This window comes from Stegodyphus dumicola, chromosome 9 (assembly GCF_044657685.1).
Source record: "Stegodyphus dumicola isolate Sdum_Otavi_A_Nest chromosome 9, ASM4465768v1".
Classification (NCBI taxonomy): Eukaryota; Metazoa; Arthropoda; class Arachnida; order Araneae; family Eresidae; genus Stegodyphus; species Stegodyphus dumicola.
This window is the reverse complement of record NC_140776.1, coordinates 19,476,487-19,503,885: the sequence shown is the minus strand read 5'-3', so window position 1 is coordinate 19,503,885 and position 27,399 is coordinate 19,476,487. Positions and strand designations below refer to the sequence as shown.

The 27,399-nt window shown below is 34.5% G+C and overlaps 2 protein-coding genes and 1 non-coding gene across 5 annotated transcripts in view; 1 reads left to right on the top strand and 2 right to left on the bottom strand.

Moving 5' to 3' along the window:
- LOC118192022 (cell adhesion molecule Dscam1-like) overlaps positions 1-27,399 on the bottom strand; it is a 1,213,535-nt gene that overhangs the window by 1,164,405 nt on the left and 21,731 nt on the right. The window lies entirely within an intron of this gene.
- Positions 3,731-3,803, bottom strand: TRNAA-CGC (transfer RNA alanine (anticodon CGC)). The gene has a single exon. It is a non-coding gene; the product is annotated as a tRNA-Ala (tRNA).
- LOC146995308 (uncharacterized) lies at positions 12,844-18,972 on the top strand. Its single transcript, XM_085823264.1, has 2 exons — positions 12,844-13,287; positions 13,412-18,972. The coding sequence occupies exon 2, from the start codon at positions 13,836-13,838 to the stop codon at positions 16,311-16,313; it is 2,478 nt and encodes an 825-aa protein (XP_085679390.1). The 5' UTR covers positions 12,844-13,287; positions 13,412-13,835; the 3' UTR covers positions 16,314-18,972.

Sequence of the window (27,399 nt, the reverse complement as noted above, 5' to 3'; positions counted from 1 at the left end):
TTTTAAATTTATCCGTTTGAGCATTCTTATGGGCGAATGACACCACAATTAATGTTCAGTCGATTGCTGAAATTTCTTTGATGAATTTGTAGAGACATTAAGAATATTTTGGAAGCAAGAGAGATGAAAAAATGAGCAACGACTTCGCCGGGAATCGAAACACGGACCTCTCGAATACGCGCCCAGCGTGCAGACCACTACACTACGAAGGCATGCTAATATGACGGTAGAAATACTTTATAAACGGAATTTTATTTAATAAATATTCGATTGAACATGTCCCCTCGTTTAAGCGACTTTTTAGATTGTTATTTTGAAATAATGTTTTCCTCTATAGACGTAATCTGTAAGCGGGTTTGTTTATAAATATCATTTGGTAATTTTTAGATGCTTCCCTGCTAAACATTTCCCGTAGAATCCCATAAATGTTTTTAAGGGAAATTGGCCTATGTGTACCCGCAGAGCTGTACGGATACCCGTAGGCCAAGACCCCGTAAAAACCCAGAGAAAGAAACCCGTAGAGCTGTGCGGGTACCCGTAGGCCTAATCATCGTAAAAACCCATAGAAAGAAACCCGTGGAGCTATACGGGTACCCGTACGCTGAATCCCCGTAAAAATCATAGAAAGAAACCCGTAGGCCAAATCCCCGTAAAAAGCCATAAACAGAAACCCGTATGACGGTACGGGTATCCATAGGCCAAATACCCGTAAAAACGTATAAACAGAAACCTGTACGACTGTACGGATACGAGTAGGCCAAATCTCTGTAGAAACCTACCTGTAGAACTGTAGGCACCATAAACGAATTCCCAGTAAAAACCCATAACCAGAAATCAGAACTTATGCATATCCATAGGCCATATCTCCATTAAAAAATGGGTTTTCCGTAGGTTTATTCCTTGTAAAAACCAGTAGACAAAAACAGGTACTCCTATATAGGTACCCATAGACCAAATCCCTGTAGAAACCAGTACACAAAAATCCACAGAGAGGTACCAAGAGGTATCATTAATTCTTTGGTTGTTAATTTTCTATAGCGCTGAAAAAAAATTAAAAAGCATAATTTAAGTTTCTAACCCGTTCTTTTATGTTGATTTTTTTTACAACTGTCTTGTTTACATTTCCCTGCCAGAATGTAAATTTCTAGCTCGAACGATATTCAAATTAAGTAGAAAGAAGAATGTATTTAAAGGAATGTTTTGGAAGGTGAAATCAGAGCGTGTTCTCCCTTCTTGAAGGCCACGTTACTAACTTTGATTTTCTAGCAATAGTTTTCTGCGGGGTTGAGTTTCTTGCCATTAGGTTTGTTAACGCCAATTTTGGGGGCCAAAGCTATTGGCTTCTTGTTGCAATATGTTAAACATCATTTCGATTAATAATGGGACCCCTACACCCTTTCCCTGTCCCTGTGGTAATTACAAGATATATTGAAAACTCACCAGTTGACATTTAGAGTTTTGGTCTAATGTTATGCTATCTAAGAAAGCCAGATCCAAGAAATTTAATAAATTACATGGTAAATAATATTTCATTTATAAATAAAATTTTCATTAGCTTTTAGAGACATTATGTAATTTGGAAGCAGGAAAGATGAAAAATGAGCAATCGCCTTCGCCGGAAATCGTACCGCGAACCTCTGGAATACGCGCCCAGCGTGCATACCACCACACCACGAAGGCATGCCAAGAAGGGGGTAGAAATAACTTATATACTCCCCCTTTTAAAGGGCGACTGTGGTTTTTAGTCAACCCACTTGCCAAATACTGGGTGAGGAGAATCATCAACCACAACTCTTTTTTAGTTCGGGCGCCACTGTAGAGACGTTAGGTAATTTGGAAGCAGGAAAGATAAACTTACTAAGCCAGCAAATATTTTATAAAGATATGTTAAAACTACAATACAAGTTAAATCAAAAAGACAGTGCATTTAAGAATCATTTACAATAATATTATGCATTACAAAGACACTGTTTATATACGTTATAATTTAATACGTTTGTTTTACGGAAAAGAAAATATACATAAATTGTTACTAAGTTTTAAAATGAAATGGTTTCTCTCTGAAGAATCGCATTCTGTCATGTGAAATGAAAAAATATAAATAAGGAAAGAATGATAATGACCTGAAAATGCTTTCAAATTAACAGCATTTTCAGGTCATTTTTGGTTTCCACATCATCAGTAAATAACCTGCGCATGAACTGTAGAAATGGCAATTTTTATAAAATTGTACTTGGAATCTATCGTATTCTAAGTTCACCTCAGAAGACATTTCCTGTTCCTCGTGAGGAGTCAGCAAAATCATAAGGAGTGAGAGTCGAGAATATCTTTTTTTTCTTTCTACACTGGATTAAAAAAAATCGTATTGAAAGATTTCCTCTTTCACAGACAAGAAACATCTTTTAACCTCATTAAAGTAATACTTTTAAATTCTTTTTTTTTCTTTGATTTCCTCAATCTTCCGCTTTCATAATGGGATTCTTAATTTCATCCTCCATCGAAATGTCTTTGGAAGTGTATTTAAATGGAAATTTGCTTCCTTAGTTGTTTTCGACATTTTTATACTCATACTTCTATTTATAATTCTTCTGCATTCGATTTAGAATTTTTTCCTCCTGTAACAGAATATTATTTTATTCAGCAAAAGAACAAAATTACTTAAAAAAAATTGGATCTTCAAAACAAATTACGGATAAAAAAAGAATTAGGATATGACTTTTTTTCGTTTATTAATCCTGATTCTTCTTTCAATAATTACTTTCTAGACTTAAGTACATTACTGCAGGCCTACGCTTGTGCAAGGAGATAAAAGATATGAATGCGATATTATTGTAAAAATACCACATTATGCTACACGTTAATGTAATATAAAACGTTTAAAAAAGAAGTGCATTTTTTTCCGATGGAAAAGCAACAAAATTTATGCAGTAATGAATGAACAATCCTTTACTATTTTACGTACCGATTTATAAATTAAAATGTGAATGTTCAACGATTATAAATGATGCTAAGATACTTCAAGATAATTTAAAAGATTAAATTCACGCATTCGTTCTACGGTCTCAAAATTCATTAAAGAAGTTAACGTTAAAATGCTGCTGCCCCTACGAATGCATGTTATAACCTTCGCCAATGTTGCTTATTTTTCATTATATACTTGTCGTGGTAAGCAGTCGAATGTCTATTTCACCACTCTAAACTCATTAGATTCTTTAAGAGCAGCATTTTTGTAAAATTACGTTCTCTTGGCGGTAACTGAACAGGAATTTTCCATTTGTGTCTGGAATTTTGATTGCTACAGCACAAGAGCATATACAAAGAAGATGTTAAATTCTTTATAATAATACCGCTCTCTAATAATTAATAACTGTTTTAATGCATTATTTGTAATGAAATTACAATTTATTAAGTCAACAAAATCAAATTCACTGTGTAGATACATTAGGTTATTTCGAGTCTGGAGAGATAGAAAATGAGCAATGCGCTCGCCGGGAATCGAACCATGGATCTCTCGAATACGCGTCGAGCGTGCTGACATCTACACCACGAAGGCATGCTCAGAAAGCGGGAGAAATACCTTATATACCCCCTTTTAAAGAGCGCTTGGGGTTTTAGCGGACCCAATTGCCAAATCCTGGTGGTGAAGAATGATCATTCAGTACCTTTTAGTTCGTGCGCCACTGTAAAGACATTAGGTTATTTCGGGACAGGAGAGATGAAAAATAAGCACTGCCCTCGACGGGAATCGAACCACGGATATCTCGAATGCGCGTCGAGCGTGCTGACCACTACACCACGAAGGCATGCCAAGAAGGCTGGAGAAATACCTTATAACTGTTTAAAGACAGTATATTGCACAGATAAGTAACTAACTGTATGAAACCTATGTTAAACGTTCAATAACAGTTATGCAGAGGTGGATATATTCCGACATTAGCTCCATTAAACATCGGAATAATTCATTTTGTTTAAGTTGATATATGTGATGCAGAACCTAGTGCTTCTAAAGACCCTGGAAAGATCACTTATTGGTAGACGCGGTGGTCTGGCAATTCCTAGAGCCCAAGGATCTAGTAGCCCTGGGTGGCGACCCGGGTACTCACTTCGATGGCGCCCCGGGTATTCTGTGTAATCACCTTGGGCGACGGGTAACCTGTATGAATGGCAGATAGCAAATCGTAACGATCAGTGTCGCGAAAGCGATGGTTCTGTGTCTGCAAGGGCTGGCTGGGTTTGAAACCCTGTGCCTGATTCGGCGGGGCGAAGAAACTCTTAGTGTCATTTAGTTGACGGAAATAAGAATGCCCAGAGTTAACTGATATGTGATACACTGAAGATGCGAGCAGTTCAAAGATGAAATATAGATTTATCAAAAATTATCAAAAATAAAGAAGGAAGGCACAAAAATTGCAAATCCTAAAATCGCACCTTATGGACACGTTTTAAATGCATAGTGCTCAATGGTTTTCTAGACTACTAGCAGAACAGAAAGGGATACAAATTACTTGGGATGTTAAAGTTTTAAATGAGACAATGTAAGATTTCATATAAATGACGTCTGAATACGAAAACTTCATTAATAACATATGCAGTGGTATCTTTCAAAAATTAAAAACGACCATCCATGGTGTCTGGTAAATTTAGTTTTTTTCCGGTTCAGTGTCTTAAAGGCCATTATAATCAAAAGCGGTCAGAATCGGTATTTAATTATATTTTCATAAATACTGATATCTTTGAGAAGATATTGTTATGGACTCATTGCATTTTTGAATTTTATTAAATGAAATATTTAATAATAAATATAATTTGTTTAATCCATGGACTTAAACATGGTCAAAATGATCAGAGGCTTTTGTTTCAGGTTAGGTTAGGTTAGCTTATTGAATTACCCCATAACCTCAAGAGCTATCTGCCTAAGGGGAGGGATGCCTTCGTGGAGGACTTTCTAAGGGAGACTATCTCGTATACACTTTACACATGGGGAAAACCACGAAAACACCCATGCAGCCACTTTTATTTCAGAGATCAACTAATTTGATACGTATTTTATATTAATGAAAAAAAAAAACAATTAATGAAGAAAATGGATTACAAATGAAAACTAGAAGCAAGCATTACATACATAAAAGTAACAACACAAATTATGCATACGACTTTAACATATCTGATGTGAACACCACATGACTTCCTTCTATACACCCTATTAAATTATACGCATTTTTGCTGGACTTCATTTAAAATTATACCCGCGAAAATCATTAGAGGTATATTTCTGATAAAATCAAGTCATTTCTCATTTTGCGACAAAGTAAAAAACTAAAAAACATCTTCATTAAAATTTGTAAAATACAGGCGATAATAAAGCATTTAGCTACACTTAGAAAAATGTACAATTAAAATTAGAGTTTGTATACAGAAACATGTCAAAATTCGTCAAACGGGCGAGAAGACTAAATTTTCGATGCACAAAATTTAAGTTTAACTTTTGGCCCGTCTGTGCAAAAAGATACTGAAGTCGGTGCACCAACTGATTTAATTCACTATTTTACTAACAGTTTCAGATGTGAACAAATGGCGACTCGTTAGGCTTAACTCGCCACTTAAGCTCTTAAAGTGTTGACAATTTTACTACTGTTGCATGTAGATTAACTGAAGGCATAAAAACCTTTACCGGAACCTTTTAAAGCAAAAATTGCACAACTTTCCAACATATAAGAATAAAAATACTGAGCTCACCAAACCGGGTAAGACTGTAGGAATGTATATACATGTATATAATTAGTGCGGTCTATTGCAATGAAAAAGGGAGGTACACACCTACATGCTTATTGCAGTCTCATATACAAAATTCCAACGGTCTACGTCTACTCATTTTGAGTTATTCAAGATACATACATATGTACGTATAGACGTCACAAAAAATCTCTGCTGAATCCATTTTAAATCCATTTTATAACCCGTTTTGGGAAAAAAAACCCGTTTTGTCCCTGCGTATGGATGCCAACAACTTATTCAGATGGTTAAAGCGGTCACAATGGATATTTTCGTTGAAATATGATACCCGAAAGTTTGCGCGGTAACTGTACTTCCTTTACTTCACGCAAGGAACTAAAAAAATACTTTCATACCACCACCTTCTATCAAATTTCCGTTATTCTGAGCTTCTAAAAGACACAAATGTGTTACTAAATGAAATAAAAATTTACCCTCTCTCCACGCACTAACTAAAATATCCATGTTGTAACGTAAGTGATTTCAATTAACAGGAGTTTTTATCGATTTCGGAAAATATATGAAGCACTTTCAGTGTAATATTTACAATATTACATAAATTAGCTTTCATTACGAAGATTATTACATAAACGATTGGCATTTAAATATAGAATTAAATCAGATTACATATTCAATTTATGCATTTTATTTTTAATCTGGAGAATTATTTTTCTCGTTTATCTTGAGCTGAAACCGATGATTCATTGCTTTTAAAATTAGGATTGTTGTGATAATTTGCAAGTGCTCCTAATTACTAATTTTTAAGATTGGTTTAATCCTCTACTTGCTGGAATTTCAATCACATTTCCTTTGTTAATTCTGTAAAATATTATCTATTTTAAAATTCCTGCACTAAGATTAAAATGAATGTCAATCTTTTCGATGAACATGAATAACTTATTTGAAATACTTTTGAAACTTTCTTTATACTCTTAATTGATGCAATAAAGAAATTCCTTATAATCCTTTACCCACAGAATAGCTTAACGCATATTAAACGAAGCTATTCACAAAATTTAACTTTGAAATAAAGTGCAAGTGCGAGGTAAAGTTTCTAGAAAATTAATCCTGCATGCTCTCATATATTAAAATTCCAACGGGATTAATATTTTTCCAGCTTTAAAAATACTAGATCTTGGAAATTAATTTATTGAGGAAAATATCTTGGGATCAATATTTTTCCTAAGCGGTAATATTTTCTGAGTGTTTAAAATTTAATCCTAAATCATTTATAGGTAGCTGATGATTTCCTTGCGTCATATGGTCCTGACAGAGACGAATAATATAATCGGTATTCTAAAGGTACTTGCATATTTGTACTGACTCAAAATTCATTGTTTCCTGTAATTATCAAAACACTGAAAAATAAAAAGAATTTAATTGAATAGAACAGTTATGTTTTCTTTTATATATATCTACTTTCCAACGTAGTCGTCAACGTGAGAAAAATACGATAGTTTTCAAAATGTCAGTTGAATAAATTGATTCGATTTTAACATATTAATTGTTATCAAATAATTTAATTTTTAAGTTAAAAATAAATTATAATTTTCCGGTTACAAATATATTTCTTTTCTTGCTCAAGTGAAAAGAAATCTGATGTGATTAGTTCGCTTTAATTAAAAATGTTTCAAGTCAGGCAGATGTTTCAAGTCAGTTAAATTTCTCTTATTCATTCCAAGAGCTTGAATACATGTTGAGAGTATGCAGTAAACTTCTTACTTAGAGAAGAAATTGAATACTTAAAAGACTAAAGCCTGTTTCTAACGGCCAGAGTGTCCAAAATTTAATCTATCAAAATTTAAACCTTGAGAAAGATAATTATACTTTTATAAGTGTCAGGCTGAATATTTAAATTTGATTAGAAGTAGCAAATTACGCTGTGATTTTTGGAAAGTGAGTGTACGACAGTTCTTAGCATTTCACATATACATAAATTAACTCTTAGGAACCTGAAGTCTTCGTTAATTTGTATGCTTAAAATACTCAAAAGTCCTTCCCAGTCCATTAAACTTTCCATGCGTTTTCTCCCTTCCTAGTCCATTAACGTAGAAATAGGTGTGAAGATGAAATCCTTTCTACTTCCTAACAAAGAAGCTTCCGTTAGCATTTTAGGAGAAGCTGCCTGCAATAAACTAATACAATGGTTTTAGACAAACTTCACTTCAAGGAAACGACGTCGCAGTCTCGGCCATTTCGGGCGGTTGTGGTTGTTTGAATGAAAGGCTGTCTCGGGCGTTTTATCCTTCAAAGGGCTAAAATATTTTATGCAATATTTTATTCAGAAAGTGACGGCTAGGGCTTAACCTAACAGAGCCTGCTTTCAGTTGCTTTGAAAGAAAAACAAATGCAGGTGTTAAAATTCCGATCTGCTAATAGCAGATGAGCATTATAATAACTAACATAATACGAGGTGCATTTAACTAGCAAAACTTTCAAAAGAAATGCACGCGAGTGTAATAAGAGATCCATTTGGATTAACAACAGTATAATATCAGAGATTCCTCAAAATATGCAGAGCGTTTAGAGCTTTTTAAATGCATGCTAATGAACACGCCTATATAAATATATTTATTATAAAACCCCTCAATATCTAAGTGCATTATGCACTTAGATGTTTCGAATTTTCTAGTTGCCATGAAACAATGAAAAATTACTGCATTATATTTAATTTCTTCAATTTAATCTCTTAACTGTATTGAGAAAAATAACAACATTTGTTCTGTACTAAAACATTTTATTAAGGTATTTTATTAAGGGTACATACAAATAGTCTGCTAATTTGTTTACTAAACGAGTTCTATATTTAAGTGCAAATGCTATAGAATGGAGATTTCTCTCTCCTTTTTCAGTACTTTAAGTTTTACATATTGCATTTGTCCACATTTCCAAATTACATACCTATTTACAAGACACTCTTACTGGGAAAAAAAAAAAATCTCTAATTCCCTTAACTATACATTACTGTGCAGAAAGCTGAAATTTTCTGGTTTTTTGAAATTAATGTAGCAACCCACTTAGTTAAGTAAATGTGTTTTCTGTAGTTTCACTTAATTTTTAACAGTTTGTGCAGTTTTGTGTTGCAAAGAGTAAATCATAGCACATTCATTTTACATTTTTATTTAAATTGTTTCTAATTAAAGCAGCTGCGAATTGGATATTTGTCAAAACTCGTCACATTGTTTACAAATATCGTAATTTGCGGCTACATTTACAAATCTCAGATTAGGCCGTGTATATTTCTTAAGATACATTTCTCGCTATATTGACTAATGATACTGTAGAAGGTAAAAGAAGCAAATTTTTTAATAAATTAAAATCTTTACTTAAAGTGAATAAAGAATACTGCTAACCCGTTACAAAAGAAATTATTCAAAAATTAAAATCAATGCAATGGAAAAAGAAAGGAAACATTCTAGTTTCGTGGCATTTTAAGTAATACATTTAGAGCAAAAAGTCAAAAGATTGCTTAACATCTGAAGAATGGAGATGATATTAGCATTTTTGTGAGCTTCAGAGATTTCTAACCATATATTTAAATAAAACAAAATTGAATGCAACCAGAAAAGACTACGGAATAAATTGCGAACTGTCTAACAGAAAATTGAGTCCATAAGTAAAATCGATCACAATATCTTTCAAGGATACTCTTTTAATACGTCGTTACAAAAGAAATTATTCAAAAATTAAAATCAATGCAATGGAAAAAGAAAGGAAACATTCTAGTTTCGTGGCATTTTAAGTAATACATTTAGAGCAAAAAGTCAAAAGATTGCTTAACATCTGAAGAATGGAGATGATATTAGCATTTGTTGCTAATCACCACCAATATAGTTATTGTGGACATTTTCGTTTGAATATATCTCCTAGAAAAATATTTTTTTTTTATTTATATGCAAAAATTAAAATCAATGCAATGGAAAAAGAAAGGAAACATTCTAGTTTCGTGGCATTTTAAGTAATACATTTAGAGCAAAAAGTCAAAAGATTGCTTAACATCTGAAGAATGGAGATGATATTAGCATTTGTTGCTAATCACCACCAATATAGTTATTGTGGACATTTTCGTTTGAATATATCTCCTAGAAAAATATTTTTTTTTATTTATATGCAAAAATTAAAATCAATGCAATGGAAAAAGAAAGGAAACATTCTAGTTTCGTGGCATTTTAAGTAATACATTTAGAGCAAAAAGTCAAAAGATTGCTTAACATCTGAAGAATGGAGATGATATTAGCATTTTTGTGAGCTTCAGAGATTTCTAACCATATATTTAAATAAAACAAAATTGAATGCAACCAGAAAAGACTACGGAATAAATTGCGAACTGTCTAACAGAAAATTGAGTCCATAAGTAAAATCGATCACAATATCTTTCAAGGATACTCTTTTAATACTATACAAAAGTTGAATAAGAACCTCATTAAAAGACCCAGTAAAGTTTCAGGTTCCCTGCTTGTCAATTATGCTTTCGGGAAAAAATTGCATAAAGCACTAGAAATGATGCAGAATTTGAAAGATATTTTAATGATTTTTTTTACAGTCCATTTTTGTACTGACATTTTTTGCCATCCTGGAAACTATCATTTATGGCTCAGTGTTATTTTATAGTAAGCATCCAGACAAACAACAAATTGCAATAGCTTTAATTAGTTTAAAATCTTTATTAAGAGCTATATTTTGAGTTCGTAAGCTTGTTGCTAATCACCACCAATATAGTTATTGTGGACATTTTCGTTTGAATATATCTCCTAGAAAAATATTTTTTTTATTTCAGTACGAAAAATGTAATTGCCGTTTACAGCGTTAAATTTCACATCATATTGTAGAGACAATAAGTTATTTCCGAGCAGGAGACATGAAAATGAGCAATATCCTCGCCGGGACTTGAACTCTGGACATCTCGAATATGCTCCGAGTATGCTACCGTTACACCACGAAGGCATGCAGGAAGGGAGGAGAAAATACTTTATAATATTGTTACGAAATGTACAGGCGCGGTAAGATGGCTTCTCCGCAAAGCAGTTTTAGGTTGCCATAAAATGGCAAGGGAAGGCATGGTTGCTACATTTGGCGAGAAATCGCCAATTCGGCGATAAAATAATTGGCGATATACCATGGACGGATGGAGAACCTTCTGGAACAAATTCTTACTGGTTTAGCACAGAATGTTCTGGAACACAAGCTGAAAGCTATATAAACCCTGTTGGTCCGCAGTCAGTTAGTGTGTGCCTCATCTAGCGAGCTGATAGTCAGTCGTTGAGCGAGTGTCTCGAAGTCTAGCGCCGAGTCGGTCGTCGAGTGCATCAAGTCTTTTAGTGCATCGCGAATCAGTGCATCGTCGGGTTTTGTCTTAGCTGCGCTGAGTCGAGAGATATACTCTTGTGTATCGTCGAGTGCATCGTGTGGAGAGTCTCGAGAGTACGTGGAGTTCCGAGGACAACCAAGCAGAGTTGGGAGCTGTACTCGGGTTCTTTGCAGTGAAGCTGTCTCCACCGTTATTGCCTGACAGTGTGAAGGCTGTGTCGCTGAACGTGTCAGCGTGTTTATAACAGTTCGACGACTGTAAAAGTGATTTTGGAGCTATCTGATAAATATTGATAAATAAAGTGTGTTTCGATACTTCATCAAGTTTCGTCGTTATTCACAACAAATTTGCGAACCCCGTACAAACGTGAAGGAACAGAATAACGCCACAATATATATGTGCATGTATATGTTTTCTATGGTAGTAAATAATATTTATAATTAGGACGTTTACTGACATCAAATAATATATGGTATTTATAAAACCACTTGCCAGAAAATCTGTGAGTAGAAAGTTTTACCAACCAATATGTCGTAATATTTAATTTCAGTACTTTTGAAATTTATATCATAAGTATATGGAGGTAAATATTTCGTAACAGTAAAAAAAAAAAAAAAAAAGAAAAAAAAGTTCAGTTTTTTTAATCGGCGTTTTTTACTTCAAAGATGCAAGAAAATATTACTTTCTTATAAAACAGAAAGTGAAAAAATCAAATAGCAGATTTGCTTATAAATAAAAGAAAAAATGCTAAAATGTCGTTAGGATTTAAGAAAGTTTATAAAGGACTTATTATTGAATAAGAAAATCGTCGTTCGACAAAAGCGAGGCTTCGTAACGTTATCTTCTATTAACATCAGAAATTTATACTGAAAAGTAAGAAGTTTTGATTGACACTAATTGGAAATTTTGCGAAAGTACTTATAAAAATGTTTTTCTTATTTTGAACTGGGAATTACTATAATGCTCAGACTTGTGTTACACTAGCTCAAGTAAGGAATCACCGATATTTTTTACAAATGCATAGATCAAGCGCAGAACACTCCTGGAAATAATATTTCTACGAGAAACAAAATTCAAATATATTCTCACGATCGATAAAGCATTCTTCCCAGCTGAGATATCAAGAGTCCTCTGCTCCGAGTTCTGAATTTTTTCCACACTTCGTAAATCTCTCTATATGCACTAGTATTTTTTCGGTCATTTAGATTCGATTTACCACAATTCGCTTTTATTTTCATAAATGCCCACCAGCGGCCGAGCGGTAAATTCGCTGAACACTGGTAGTTCAGTCGGAGGTTCAAATCCCACGAACGGGCTGGCTGCATGGGCCTTTTCGTAGGGTTTTCCCCATGTGTAACGTATATACAAGCCAGTTTTCGCTCGCTCATCGCAAGTCGTTCATCGCTTGTTGTAACAGTCACTCCCATTCTTGCAGTAATGCATGTCGGAGATCGTAAAGAGTGTCTGGCGGTACTGTGCGACCTGCTCTCTGTCGTCCCAATTATGTCCCAATCATGCTCAATGGGAGTTAGGTCTGGTGATCTAACAGTCCACTGCGGATGATGAGGAAGTGCTTCATTTTCCAGATAAAGTGCGTACCTTTTCTAGCTCAATGCGGGTGGGCTTTATAGTCCATAAATATCGCGTCGTTACCCATTCCAGCGATAAAAGGACGCACAAGAAGATGTAGAATTTCTGTCAATATCGGACGTCAGTAGTTAGGATTTGAGTATCCCTGCACCCCGGAAGTGCAGTCGACCTTCAAAAGTACTTGGATGTAGTAGTAGGCGGTAATGTAGGCGAGACTGTTTGTCATATACCATGTTTTTCTAAAATAGCGCGTTAAATGAAGGATGAGAGGCTTGTAAAAAAAAAAAAAAAAAGGGAAATGATTTAATTAAAATTCACGAGTCGAATGTAATATGCGCATTTGAAAGGATTGGCTTCAGTTGAGTGGGCTGGGATAATATTCTGCATTGCTAAATTAGGAACGAGATGGTCGCTTTTCCTTGAGAGAGGTTAGATCAAGGTTAAGATTTTGAGGGGGAGGTGAAAGTAGTATTTGATGAAATACGTGTTTTGAAAGCGTAAACATCCTGTAAGCGCACAAGGCGAGACTTGTGAAACTTTCACTTGATCATTACATTTCGAAGCGGTGAGGTTGGTGCTATCATCCTCCATAAGGATTACAATGGAAGCTCGTAATGGTGAGTGAAACGTAAGGTTTTTTTTTTTTTTTTTTTTTTTTTTGTGTTATTGTTCTTTTATTGTTAAATACTTTCTGCGATAAATGTTAAGCATAAAATTATAATTAAAATTAGTTTATTTTAGAACGCAAACGTAGATGTGTTGACACGTTGGGGGATGTGCAGCCGTCGGAAGATCTTATTTTAAACCTTGCTCCCGAGGAAGGCGAAACCTCCCGCAAAAAACTCAAAAAAATTAAAATATACATTGGAAAAAATGTTTCAATAGAAACTAGTGACTTCAAAAATGTCAATTATGTTTCATTTGTAAGGGTGTATCCCGAAACCGCCGCCACCCCCAAAAGATTTAATATAAATATGAATTGTATTGATCGTATAATCGAAGCTTTGGGGGTGATTAAGAGTCACTGTATGTAAAATTTAAAAAAAAAGATATCAAAATGCTAATTTTGCTGGAAAGCGGTAGTGGAAGTTAGTAAATTAATATGAATTTTATATAATATTGTAAACAAAAAAGTTCCATTATTTATTTATTATTTTTTTTTCAAATGATGAATTTTATTCAGTTAGCGCAAGCCCACCGAGGCTATTTGCGCACTTTAAGAACAACATTCGATGCTTCTCAGAAAGATCCGTATGAGATATTCAGAACGGCACGCCCTGCCATATACAACATTTTAAATACTAGATCGAGTTTAAGACTCAGGATTTTAATATGTTTGAAAATATGTTTTGAGAAACTGGGGAAAGATGAAAAAGAAATTAATCAGTGTTTTTATTTTTGTTCTCATTGCGAAAGGATTTTATCCTCTAACCAAATCTACGAAAGCATTGACAGATGCTTTAAAAAGATTTTAAATTTGATAGATAATTTTGTGCGTAATGGAAGCGGGTGGAATATAAAAAAGTTAGAGTACCTTGACTTACACGTTGGAAACTATCGGGAAATTCGCGGTGGTTGTAAAAACATCACTTTACCGACGGGATTAAAAAATAGAAAAGCGTTGTTAAATATCAAATGTGGTGACGACAATTGTTTTTTATATTCTGTTGCCGCAAGTGTTTTTCCGAAATCCACTAGAAATCCTCAGAAGGCTTACTTGTATAAAAAGGATATATCACGTTTTAAATTAGGATCCCTCAAATTTCCCTTAGCGTTAGGCGATGTAAAAATGTTTGAAAACCTGAACGATGTATCCATAAACGTGTATGGATATGAGGAAAATGAAATATTACTTTTGCAATTAAGTGAAAAGCGAAATGCGACAAAAACAGTAGATTTGCTATATTTTCAAAAACATTTCTTTTGTATTCGAAATTTTAATCGTCTATTACACGCAAACGAAAAACGAGTAAATTTTTTTTGTAAAACTTGTTTAAGTGGGTTTCAGAGAAGGGAAACGTTAGAGTATCACAAAACTCTTTGCAATGAAAACAAACCGCAGAAAGTTAGCATTCCTAAAAACACACTTCTTAAATTTACAAATTTAATGAAAATGCATTATCATCCTTTTTGTGTCTTTACCGATTTTGAATGCCTCACGCGCAAGATTCAAACTGCGTTTCCTTCTCCGCAACAGAGTCATACTACCCCAATTGAACAGCATATTCCTATTAGTTATACCCTAATAGTTACTGACGTGGAAGACAAGATTATTTTTCATGAATATTTTTGCGGAGAGAATGTAATGGAACATTTTTTCACAACGTTGAGCGAAATCAAATCTAAAATTTTGCAAAAGATGAAAGAGTGTTTACCGATGCAGGAGACGTCGGAAAAAAGTTACGATTCAAATATATGTCATATATGTTTGAATCCTTTCTTAGAAGGCGATGTTCGAGTCAGAGATCACTGCCACTGGAGTGATGGGCATGTGAGAGGTCTTGCACATCGCTCCTGTAATTTGAATTTTAAAGTGTCAAACTACATTCCGGTGGTAATTCATAATTTCAGGAATTATGATAGTCACCTGTTACTAAAACACATGCCGAAAATGTATGCAAATAAAGTTAACATTATTCCGGTGAATTTGGAAAAATTCACCATGTTTACACTAGATGAAATGAAATTTATTGATTCGTTTCAATTTTTAGATGCGTCTTTGGACACTTTGGTGTCGAATTTGAAAACGTCACAACATGAATTTAAATTGTTTAATGCATTTTTTGAGAAAAATCCCCAACGAGAATTGTTATTGTGGAAAGGCGTATTTCCTTACTCATATTTTGCGTCAACATCGGCGTTGGATGAAATTTCGCTTCCACCGCAGAGCGCGTTTAATAATGTATTACAAGGAGAAGCAGTTTCCGACGAAGATTATGTACATGCCACACACGTGTTTCATTCGTTTGGATGTAACACTTTTGCCGATTACTTAGAGTTATATCGAAATACAGATGTTATTTTGCTAGCCGAAGTATTTTTATCCTTCAGACGCACCGCTCTAAAATATTACCAGTTGGATCCTGTACATTTTATAACGGCTGCCGAATTAACGTGGAATGCCGGACTGAAAGCGTCTAAAATTGAATTAGAGCTTCTAGGAGATGTGAATCAATACATTTGGTTTGAAAACCAAATGCGAGGAGGTATTTGTTTTCTGGGTAGACGTTATGCTCTTGCAAATAATCCTTATATTCCCGAGAGTTATAAACCCGATTTACCACACACCTATATCTTAGCCTTAGACGCAAATAATCTATACGGGTGTGTAATGAGCCAGCATCTGCCATTGGGAGGTTTTTACTGGTTAAAGGAAAATGAGGTGGAGGCGTTTGATATTTTGTCTTGTGTTGAAGACGGTGATGTGGGGTATATTATCGAATCCGATCTGTTATATCCCTCCCATCTGCATGACCAACACAATGATTTACCGCTAGCACCGGAACATTTTGAACTCACTTTTGACATGCTATCGCCTTATGACAAAACCCTGAGCAAAAAATTTCAGTTAGAGACGACACTTCCATGCAAAAAATTATTACCCAATTTTTTTGAAAAAAAAATTACATCGCTCATTATTTAAATCTAAAGTTTTACGTAGAACAGGGTTTAATAATTAAGAAAATTCATAGAATTTTAGCTTTCAAACAACGAGCGTGGCTTAAAGAATACATTGCTTTCAATAATATGAAAAGACAAAATGCGTCTAGCGAATTTGAAAAATCTTTCTTTAAAAAGATGAATAACGCTTTCTATGGAAAAACCTGTCAAAATGTTAGGAAACGTATTCGCGTACAGGGCGTTTTTAGTGAGGAACAATGCCAAAAAAAATTAAACAGTCCTATGCTGGAATATTTTGAAATAATTAATGAAAATTTTTCAGTTTTCAAAATGAAAAATCCAAATTTGTGTCTAGATAAACCGATTTATATAGGTTTCAGCGTTTTAGAATTAGCGAAGTTGCACATGTATAAATTATTCTATTCCCATTTTAAACACTTTTACAAAGAAAAATGCGAGTTGTTATACACAGATACAGATTCTTTGTATCTCTATATAACAACTGAAGATGTACGAGTATATAGTGATTTAAAAACGAATTTTTTAAATATTTTGGATTGCAGTAATTTCGAACACAATCATATAATGTTTAATGAAGAGAACCGTGGAAAACTGGGATTTCTAAAAAGTGAGACACTCACCCCCATATCGGAATTTGTGGGTTTGAAATGCAAAATGTACGCATTTCGTTTCGGTGATACTGTTAAAAAGACCGCGAAAGGAATCAAAAGGAGCGCGCTCAAAAACATTGGATTTGAAACGTATAAAAACGTTTTCGAAAATGCTTCCCTGATTAGGAATTCTCAATATTCAATCATTTCAAAAAAGCACGAACTGCAAACGATTTTTCAAAATAAAGCTAGCCTTTCGGGATATTATGACAAAAAATATTTGTTAGATGATGGAATTCAATCATTGTCTTATGGTCACTATAACACGCGTGAAGAAGACATGAATTAAAAAAAAATGATGGAACTTTTTTGTAACATTTTATTGTAGAGTGTGACATTGTATTTTTGCAACTTATATTTTTTTATGCTAATGATCGACAAAAAACAAAAATGTGTTTCCCTCCCATAGAATACCCAGAAGATATGGCTTTATTTCAACCAATTTCTTTGCAAGATATGTGTATTCAAACTATTTTATCTTCGATATTATGTATAGCTGAACTGTATAATGTAGAACTGAATATTCCTCGTATGATTTTAAGAGATATAATAGAGAAAGGTCGATTCTGGATTGATTTTGAAAGTAGTTTCTCCTTAGAGAACAGAGATGTATTTTGGGATGAGAGTTTAACTCTCTATGAAAGAATTCGATTTAATAAGTGGTTTTCTAAACAATTTATTGCCTGGTTTTTCTTTGATGATGATGTTATATTTCTTTTACACCTAAAGATTGCACATATCACATTTGTAAAACATGTAATTGTTCAAAATAATGAGTCTAATATTTATTTGAAAAGCTGCAACAAATGTTTAGAATTGTGGTTACGATGTCAAACAGACACTACCAGAACGAAATGTAAAATTTTCAGAAAATTCAATCATTTCTTATGTTATAATGAAAGGGATACCCTTTCTTATATGCGAAATGAAGATAACTGGTGTGAGATATGTAAGCAAAGTCCTCTGTATTTCATTTGCGACGAGAATTCATGTTGCATTTCTTTTGGAAACTTGATACACGAATATCCCCGAATTAACCATGATCACTGTTATAATAATTGCTATGGAGGTTATGTAGAAAACTTTTCTTTTAACTGTCGAATATGAACAAAAATACTGATACATTATGGCAATATTCTGATTAATCATTTTTATTTTATAAACACCCTGAAATTTTTGTTGATATGTAATGATTCCATTTATGTTTGTAACAATGTGAAATGTACTTTTTGTTTTATTTGATTACTTATTGTATTATCAATATAACATCTCACATGGTGTAATGAAGATAATGGGTTAGTTTCTATATAAATTTACAACGAAAAATCGTTTTGATTTCTTTAAATGTTCATTTTAATTTCTGATACTTATATGCGAAATGAAGATAATTGGTGTGAGATATGTAAGCAAAGTTCTCTGTATTTCATTTGCGACAGGAATTTATGTTGCATTTCTTTTGTAAACTTGATACACGAATGTCTCGCGAATTAACCATGATGACTGTTATAATAATTGTTATGGAGGTTATGTAGAAAACTTTTCTTTTAACTGTCGAATATGAATAAAAATACTGACACATTAAGGCAATATTCTGATTTATCATTTTTATTTTATAAACACCCCCTCCATGTATGTTTCGACGAAAAAGAGGGGGGGAGGGAAAGAAATTTTTGTTGATATTTAATGATTCCATTTATGTTTGTAATAATGTGAAATGTACTTTTTGTTTCATTTGATTACTTATTGTATTATCAATATAACATCTCACATGGTATAATGAAAATAATGGGTTAGTTCCCATATTGGATTTACATCGAAAAATCGTTTTGATTTTTTTTAAATGTTCATTTTAATTTTTGATACCTTTATATATTTTACAACAGTAATATGTTTTTTGTTTCATTTGATTTTTTCATTGTATCATGCGTACAAGAATGATTATTTTGTATTAAGCTTCTGTAATCCTTTAGAAAAAAAATAAAAAAATGGACTTTATCCAAGAGGTCCGGTTTTAGTATCTTCTTGGAGGAATTTACATTTTATTAATTTCTTCAAGGCAGATGCTTTTACCGGAAAACAAAACAGTGGAATAGAAAAAGGCAGCTCATAAATAAGTGTAAAAATGTATTCTTTATCTATATATCTGATATTTGTTTTCAGAGACAAAAAAAAATTGCATTTGAAAGAAAAAAAATCCTTTTTATTGATCAAATTGTTTGTGTTACACACAAGTGCGATGTAATTCTCGCACAATAGCATCATCATTCAGAATAACAAAGTAAGCAATTTTAATTACATAGCTTTCATCTCTTATACATTCACTTTCATATTCAGTTTTTTTCGAAGAAACACAATCCAACATGCTATTATATAATTTACTACATGCCGAAAAAAGAGCTATTTGTTCATTTTGAATGTATAAGTAGCAATATCCATATTGTTGTTGTGGTTGATGGTCAGCTTTATGAATATGCTTGACCACTTCGGCATTCTTCAAAATTTTCAGGTAATGACGATTTCCTTTCCCGCTAGTGTTTTCATCGTAAAGAGCATTACGAATGCAGTCGCTTAGGTTTTTAAAGAAAAAATGATTAATTTTTTCAACGTGTACTTCTTCAACAGGACTGTTTTCGGAGTTTCCAGTGTGCAAATAGCCGTAACGTTCCATCGTCGACTTCTGAAGCGTTAGTGATATTTTGCAGGAATAACACGCATATTTATCAAAGACACACAATTTTGTTTCTTGGCATGAAAAGCATGACAACAGCGGCGACGTTTGAATTTTTTTTAGAAAATTCCCTAATAAAAATTTCATTTTTTTTCTTATCTTTCGTGCAGAGGTCCTTCAAAGAGTACCCTCTTACCATACAAAATAAAAAATAAAGAGCAAATTTTCCGCAGGATGTACTGGTATCATCTTGAAAGCATATTTTATTATAAAATGTTTTGTTAGCGTTGGTCATTAAAAAGTTTAAAATATTTTTGTTAGATGGAGCAAGACCATAACTGTCGAAGTAATATGCCGTGCTGTTTTTCTTAAAATATATCGAAATCCAGTGGCTCCCAGGTAAAGTATGCGGATCCGAATTCACTATAAATGAGGAGTAATGTCTCTTTCGTAAGGGTATGAAATCGGAAGGATATACACCTCCAAATGTTTTTTTTGATTCGACTGTCACCACAGGCATATTGACACAGAGTTAAAGTATCCATTACCGCCTTTGTTCGAAATGAATATTTCTGTATATGCTTTTAAACACTTCTTCGTACACTTGATGTTTCTTTGATGGGAAAATTTCAATATTTTTTTTCGGCAAAAGCGAGAAAGAATGCAATGCGCAGGTTCGCTATTTTATTGGAAAACATCATATCGCCTATACTTCGAATTACCTCCTCGCCTGCACCCGCCTCCTTAGCTAGTTCGATAATTTCATTTCCGTATATTTGCAATTTTTATGTCAATCCTACGAATGGGCATCTTAATAACTCCTTTTTCTAAAGCCTTTTCGTGTGCTATTAGGATGGAGGGAGCCACGCTGACTTTTCTCACTTATAGTTTTGCTAGCTGAATTCTAATTTTATAATTGTCGTTTGCCGACATCAAAGTGAAAACATCTTTATGCCTTTCCAGTTTAATGCGTACATTAACCCCGTTGACTAACAATTTCGGTTGAGTGGCCAAATCGAAGTGCAATGGTCCCACGAGGTCGAGGCTTTGGCTAAGCTTGCAACGATTTGCACGCGTTGTATAACCTTCGTTTTCGTCTCCCACAACATCATGCTTAGATGCAGTATCTTTTGCAAATAAGCCAGCACTCAGTAGATTATCTTGACCTGATTTGGAATAGAACAACAAACTTTCCAAAAGGGCTCTATAAGAATAATTCACTTGTGACGAAACCTGTTTATCATTTAAAAATATTGAACAGTCGGAAAACAATGTGTTTAAAATATAATTAACAGGTGCCTCCCCGTCGGCGTCGGTGAGATTGGTATCGTTTTTTTCGTTATTTTAAGTCGTGTGTGTAGTATCGTATGCGCCAAATCCAAATAGTGTTCACCATTACCGCTAATGTAAAATTCTATGGGCGTCTTATCAGACAATGAAGATACGGGGTGGATTTCCACGAAGGAAGAGGAATCGATGCCCAGTTGTACGGCGACACCATTAAAGAGATCCAATTCGCTCTTAAGGCATATAACCCCCTGAGTTTCCATTACTATTAATCTTTATGTAAAAATATCTGCTTTTGTCTTACAACGCTTGCTCTTTGATTGACGATTTTTCCTCTTGCGCTTTCTTTTTATACCTCCTCCCCTCTGTAATTTTTCAAAAATATCACTTTTTATTTTATTAGAGGTCTCACGTAACCTGCTCCGAGCAGAGTCCTTAAATGACGATCCCGCTGCAACATCTGACAAGACGTTCTTTCCTGTTTGCATCAACTGTTTGCCCAAATAACGACCGGCTCTAAGTGCCAACGGCGTAATGTATCGGCGCAAATCTCCAAAAAACCCATAACCTCGTTGGTGAGGTATACCTTGAAAGTAAACACCACCGCCACCACCAACTTGAGCACAATAATAGGATTCGCACTCTTTCTGATTTAAGTGCATTTCTCTAAGGATGTTTTAAGAAAGTGAGAGGAAAGCTTGAAAAATCTTCAATTTATATAGTTTTCTTACGTTGACAGGACTACAAATGTTTTTCCTCCCGTAAAGGTAATTTTTTTCCCGCTACTCGTTCTCAGTTCTATTTCTATCGTTTCCACATAGTGCTTTCGCAAAGGAAAATATATAGTTTTTTCATAATGCTTCACAATTTGATCATTTTTTTCATTCATGCAGGGAATAACCCTTAGCAGCGGAACATGCACATCTCCAACGTGATGTGATTCGATTAAATCGCTGTACACAAAAATTTCTGTAATGCCCCCGTCCAGTTCTAAAGGATAGTCTCTTATATATTTTCCGCTCTTGAAATGGGTGTTGACGAATCCCAGCATGTCTGCCAGCCCTTTCCCAAATGCCAGCTCCGATTCTGGAGGAACTTCTAAAAACACTTTTGAATTCGCTAATTGTCTTAAATGTACGTGTTGAAATTCGCGAAATAAAGTTTCCGGTGATTTATATACGCCTGCGCTGACATGCAAATGTAAAGTTTCTTTTTCAGTCATAGTTACTTCGGGATATCCTTTAATTATAAGTTCCACAGCTTCCCCCTCCTCCACAGTTAGGGGCAAAAGCACAGGAAACTTTCGCGTTTGCGAAATTATAAGGTTTTTGCGGACGCCGAGTATCCTTAAAAGGGAGGATGCTCTTTCTTGAGTAATATGCAGCTCCGTGTTTTCTGACACCTTTATTTCTAGTTGGGACTTCGTCTGATCGTAGGTGAAAGTGACAAAATTTTCCAATTTAAGATCTTGGATATTTTTTGCTATGTCGCCAAAGAGACCCCTAGATACATCTGCTTTTATTAAGGTTAACGGAATCAAATGCAGTTTCGTGCTAGAAGGGCTCCTATTTATGATTGAAAATAACTGATCTTTGTTTTCAGCTATTGATCTGAATCTCATCACTTGAGATTTTTTAATAATAGTATCTTCATCTGGTAAGTAAAACATCTGTAACATTTTAGGAGCTTTTCTTTTAGAAATGTGTACTTCGAAACCATTTGCAAGAACCCAGCGAATACTCCTCCCTTCATGTTCTAGAACGAATTTTACAGCGTCCTCTCTACCGAGAATGGTACTAATTTTATCATTCAGTTTTGATAAAAATTCCTCTAGAGAAACATCTGCGTTTACCGAAACTAAAACGCCATAATTAAATGATAAAGTATGGCGTGAAAATTTAATAGGAATACTTTTCTCCACATTCCTAGTTATTACATAGTCATTATTATACTCTCCCACATTGTACCAATTTCGTGGAATAAAAATTTCAGTTAGACCTACTTCCCAAGAATCGTTCAATAACAGAGGAGAGGCGAGTTTTGTTCGATAAGATGACTGATTGTTTTGAGGGAAATACTGCATGCTCGCATTGCTGGGTAGAGTAACGTAGAATTCGTCTGTCATTTCATCCATGACGCTTTCACCCACGAATTAAACCGTCGATCAAAGCCTTTCCACTTGACGAAATATTCTTTCTTAGCACCGACACCTCTCGTTTGCAGAATTTTTTCCACTCTCCAGAAATCGTGAGAACTCTTTAATACTTTTTGTATCTCTTGTTCGTAAAACCTTCCTTTCAGAACTGTTCCTTTTAAATCTTTAAGCAGATATGTCGGAGGACTCGAAGGATATCTCTTATATATGACAAAAACCTCATCCGTCCAACTGGGCAAATAACCTTTGCGAAATGCTCGCCTTGTTTTAGAAATCCTCACCTGGTCGTTTACCTCAAATTTGTATCTCGGTTTTATGCTATAGCCATACAGTTTTTCAAAAATTTTACTTTCTAGTTCCGGCTTCACGTCGGCAGGTGCATAACCAGTACTACGATGAATACTCAAATTATAGCTTTTCAAAACTGATTTCAAGACATGCACATACCTGTAGGAATTGGTGTAAGTAAATATTCGATAGAGTTTAGATTTTAGCGTTCGATTAAATCGCTCTACAACACTCGCCTTGTATTCGCTGTTAGAGGCATAATGATGTATTCCATGTCTTCTAAAATAGTCACGAACTTTTTTATTAAAAAATTCTTTTCCCTCATCTGTTTGTAAATTCACCACAAAATTTGTCTCCTTAAATAGCTTCTTAAATCCTTCGAGTACAGAATCTGCACTCTTCGATTTTAAAGGAATGGCATACCCGCGTTTAGAAAACACATCAGTTGCTGTTAATAAATATTTTACACCATCGTTATATTTAGAGAGCTTAGACAAATCAATCAAATCGCATTGCATTAATTCTCCAATGCCGAAAGACAACACCTTCCGTCGTTTGAAATTAAAGCGAACTGGTTTATGTAACGTATAAGCATCCTGTTTCATTAACCATCGACGCGTCGTTTTCAACGGAAGTTGTGCGGCACGAGCCAATCTTACCACTCCGCCATACGAAGCGGGGTTTTCTACATCGTAATAGATATTTTCTAAAATTGCGTCGGCATCGTTTAAAGCTCCTCCCATTCCTCTTTATAAGGTGCTTGACTTTGGGATCTCTCTCATCTTTCCTGCTGTACTTTATATCTCTGCTGTTTTCTTTTTGTTTGATGATCGAAGTCTTTCACATTTGATGGGGGCCATCGAAAGACATTTTCCTCGCCGCTCGAGGATTTATTTTCCGTGAGGGGGTAGTGCGATGAGGTATCTCTCATGCGAGACAACACATTCTGATTCCCTATCCATGAGCGCGGTATATTAATTTCTTCGATAGCCTTTAGAAATACATCGAAATGCCTTGGCTCTTGAGCATTTTTTATATTTCTCATTAGGTAATTAAAGAAATCCACCATACTGGATCCCTGAATCGTTTTACCGTCAAGAATAATTTCTCCGCGATCGTTCCATGAATAAAGCCTCGATTTTAATTTTTCGGCGACCAGAGGCACCAATCTAGAAAATTTCTGGGGTGTTGATAGAATAATATCCCTTATAACAGGATCTTCCACTTGCTGGAATCCCTTCTCTTCTTTAGTTTCTTTCGCTTCATTCGCAAGGCTCACACGTATAGGTTCTGGTGGTGCGTGCACTGTTCTGTGATACCGCGTGATTAGTTGCCCCAACAACTTTGCTTTCATGTCGTCGGGTAATTTTGCTCTTTCTAATAACGTGTCTATGTCATCTTCCAATCTCAATTCTGGATTCTGAAGATAATAAGACGATACCAATTCTTCGGGTATGAGAGCCACTCTTTTGGCCATTGTAGCCCAAAATTGGGATTAAGAATTTTTTTTACAGTCGTTTGCTAATAACTGGTCCTAAAATACCACCCAAGGCAGATATTATTGCCGGAGCAATCAATGGTAAAAAGCCTCCCGATTGGTTGACTAAATTTTTTTTTTCTTTTGTATGCTTTCGTGTTTTTTAGATAGCAACCTTAAGAGATTCTTATATTTTTTAAGCTTACGTACATTAACGGGGATATTTCCATTCAAAATATTTAAACAAACTTCGCAGAGAGATAAAATTTGATCCTTATTTGCAGTCTGTAACAAAGCACGTTTCTGCGATGGGTGGGAATGAGCTAATATTCGCAAGAAATGATACTGCTTTTTCAAATTCTTCTTCGTCATTTCGGACGAAATAACCACAGTATTCCGTCTTTATCTGGAAACAGATTTTCGCGCATCCGATACTCCTCCGATGTTTGAGGGTGTAAGTCAATAACTAAATAACCAAAGGGTTTCGTTGTTGCTTTTATATAAGCATCCGTCAAAAAATGCCAGTTCTGAGGATATAACTGTCGTCCTAAGCAACTAACTTGGGAGACATCTCTTGCATTTTTAAACAAAATGATATAATGCGCATTAAGACTAATGTCGCGCATAACTTTTAAACGAGGGAATAAGTTTTGTAATATCACTATAACGCTGACTTCACAATGGTGTGAGGCGGCAGTAAAAAGATCGGCAATTTTCTCATTTAGTCGATGCATCAGGTCATCGACCACTATCAAATCCCCTTTTTCGTATCTATCCGGAAGACCTTGAATGAATTCAATGTCTGGTTCTTCCCAAAACCAAGGTGCGGAATACGAATAACACCATTTTACTTTTCTGATAGGGGCTTCATATATTCGATTTCGTATCATTTCGCGTACCAACGAAGTTTTACCTGATTGACTCGGGCCAATAACCAAACAGGAACTTGGATGTTTGAATTTTAACATCGCTGATAAATTCCTTTTTTTTTTTCTTTAACAAAAATATATTTACATTCATCCAACCGTTTCCGATATCCGAGGACTCAAATGTCTATACATTTTGTCTGCAAAAACTGCATAGTTTCATAAATTCCCCCCTCATCATTTGTACGCCAATCATATCGGCTTTCAACATATCGATATCTTTCCAAAAATAACGTATATCATAAACTGTTTTATTCTCTTTTACACATACATGCAAAAACAATTTTCGACCAATATAAACCGATTCCTTACAAGTAGAATTTCTTAAATCCACTTTCCCTTCACCCCATTCACAATTCCTCATTAATTCTCCGAAAAATATTCCTACGACGACTATTGTTATTGCCAAAAATAAAACGAAATTTATAATAAAAATACTCCATTTTGTTGCACTCATCTTGCATCTACTACTCTTAATTCTCACTTTCAACTCCCTTTTTATACTAAATATTTCCAAAAAGAAAAAAAAAAAAAAAAAAAAAAAAAAAAAAGAAAAAGAAAAACGAAAATGCACAAGCGAACTCAAGACAACGAACCCAATGAATGACCTGACGTTTTATGGGTTACTGCTGGTCGTCCAAAGAAGGTTAAAAAAACTACCAAAAAGAAAAGAAGAAGATACTACTTTTAAGAAAATCGAAGGCGTTTTATGAATAGTGTACGAGGGGGACAAGCATTCACAACGTCGCTGCTGTCCTTCACTTACACCATCCAAAAAAACGTTAAAAATACTACAAAAAAGCACTCACAGCTGGTGGCTATCAAACAAAAGAAACCTACCGAACGACAACAAACATGTTCCAAAAGTCAACAACCGAGAGGTCAGTCTCTAACTAAAGCAATCCCATTTTAGAAAAACATGGTATATGACAAACAGTCTCGCCTACATTACCGCCTACTACTACATCCAAGTACTTTTGAAGGTCGACGGCACTTCCGGGGTGCAGGGATACTCAAATCCTAACTACTGACGTCTGTACGGAACATATACTCCAGAGTATATATTTATATATACATCTATATATGTGTGTGTGTGCTCAGAAAAAAGTAAAGGATATTCTCTGCTATGTTACTGAGAAAAGTTTTCTAATAGTTCAAAGAAGTTTCATAAGTATTGAAATACAAGTGAAAAGCTTAAACGATAAGACAATTCAAGCTTCTAAAACAATTCTTAAATAACTATGTTTCCAGTCCTCCAAATATCAATATTTTGCATGCTTCATTTCGTATTCATTAGATGCGAATATACGTATTAGAATATATAAAAATATGTGAATTAGGAGAAGTAGGTATTGGAATATGCATAAATGCATATTCATATGAATGTATGAATACGCATTAGATAATAGTTCTGAAAGTCCCTTTTCAGACTTATAATAAAAATTTCTAATTTTATAAGATATTTTCACCCTCTTTTCTGAATACCTTCGTGCTGTAACGGTAGCACACTCGACGCGTATTTGAGAGGTCCAGGTTCGAGTCCCAGCGATGGCACTGCACATTTTTCATGTCTCCAGCATAAAAAAACTATTCTAATGATCCTACAATGCCACCCGAACTTTAAGGTGGTGGGTAT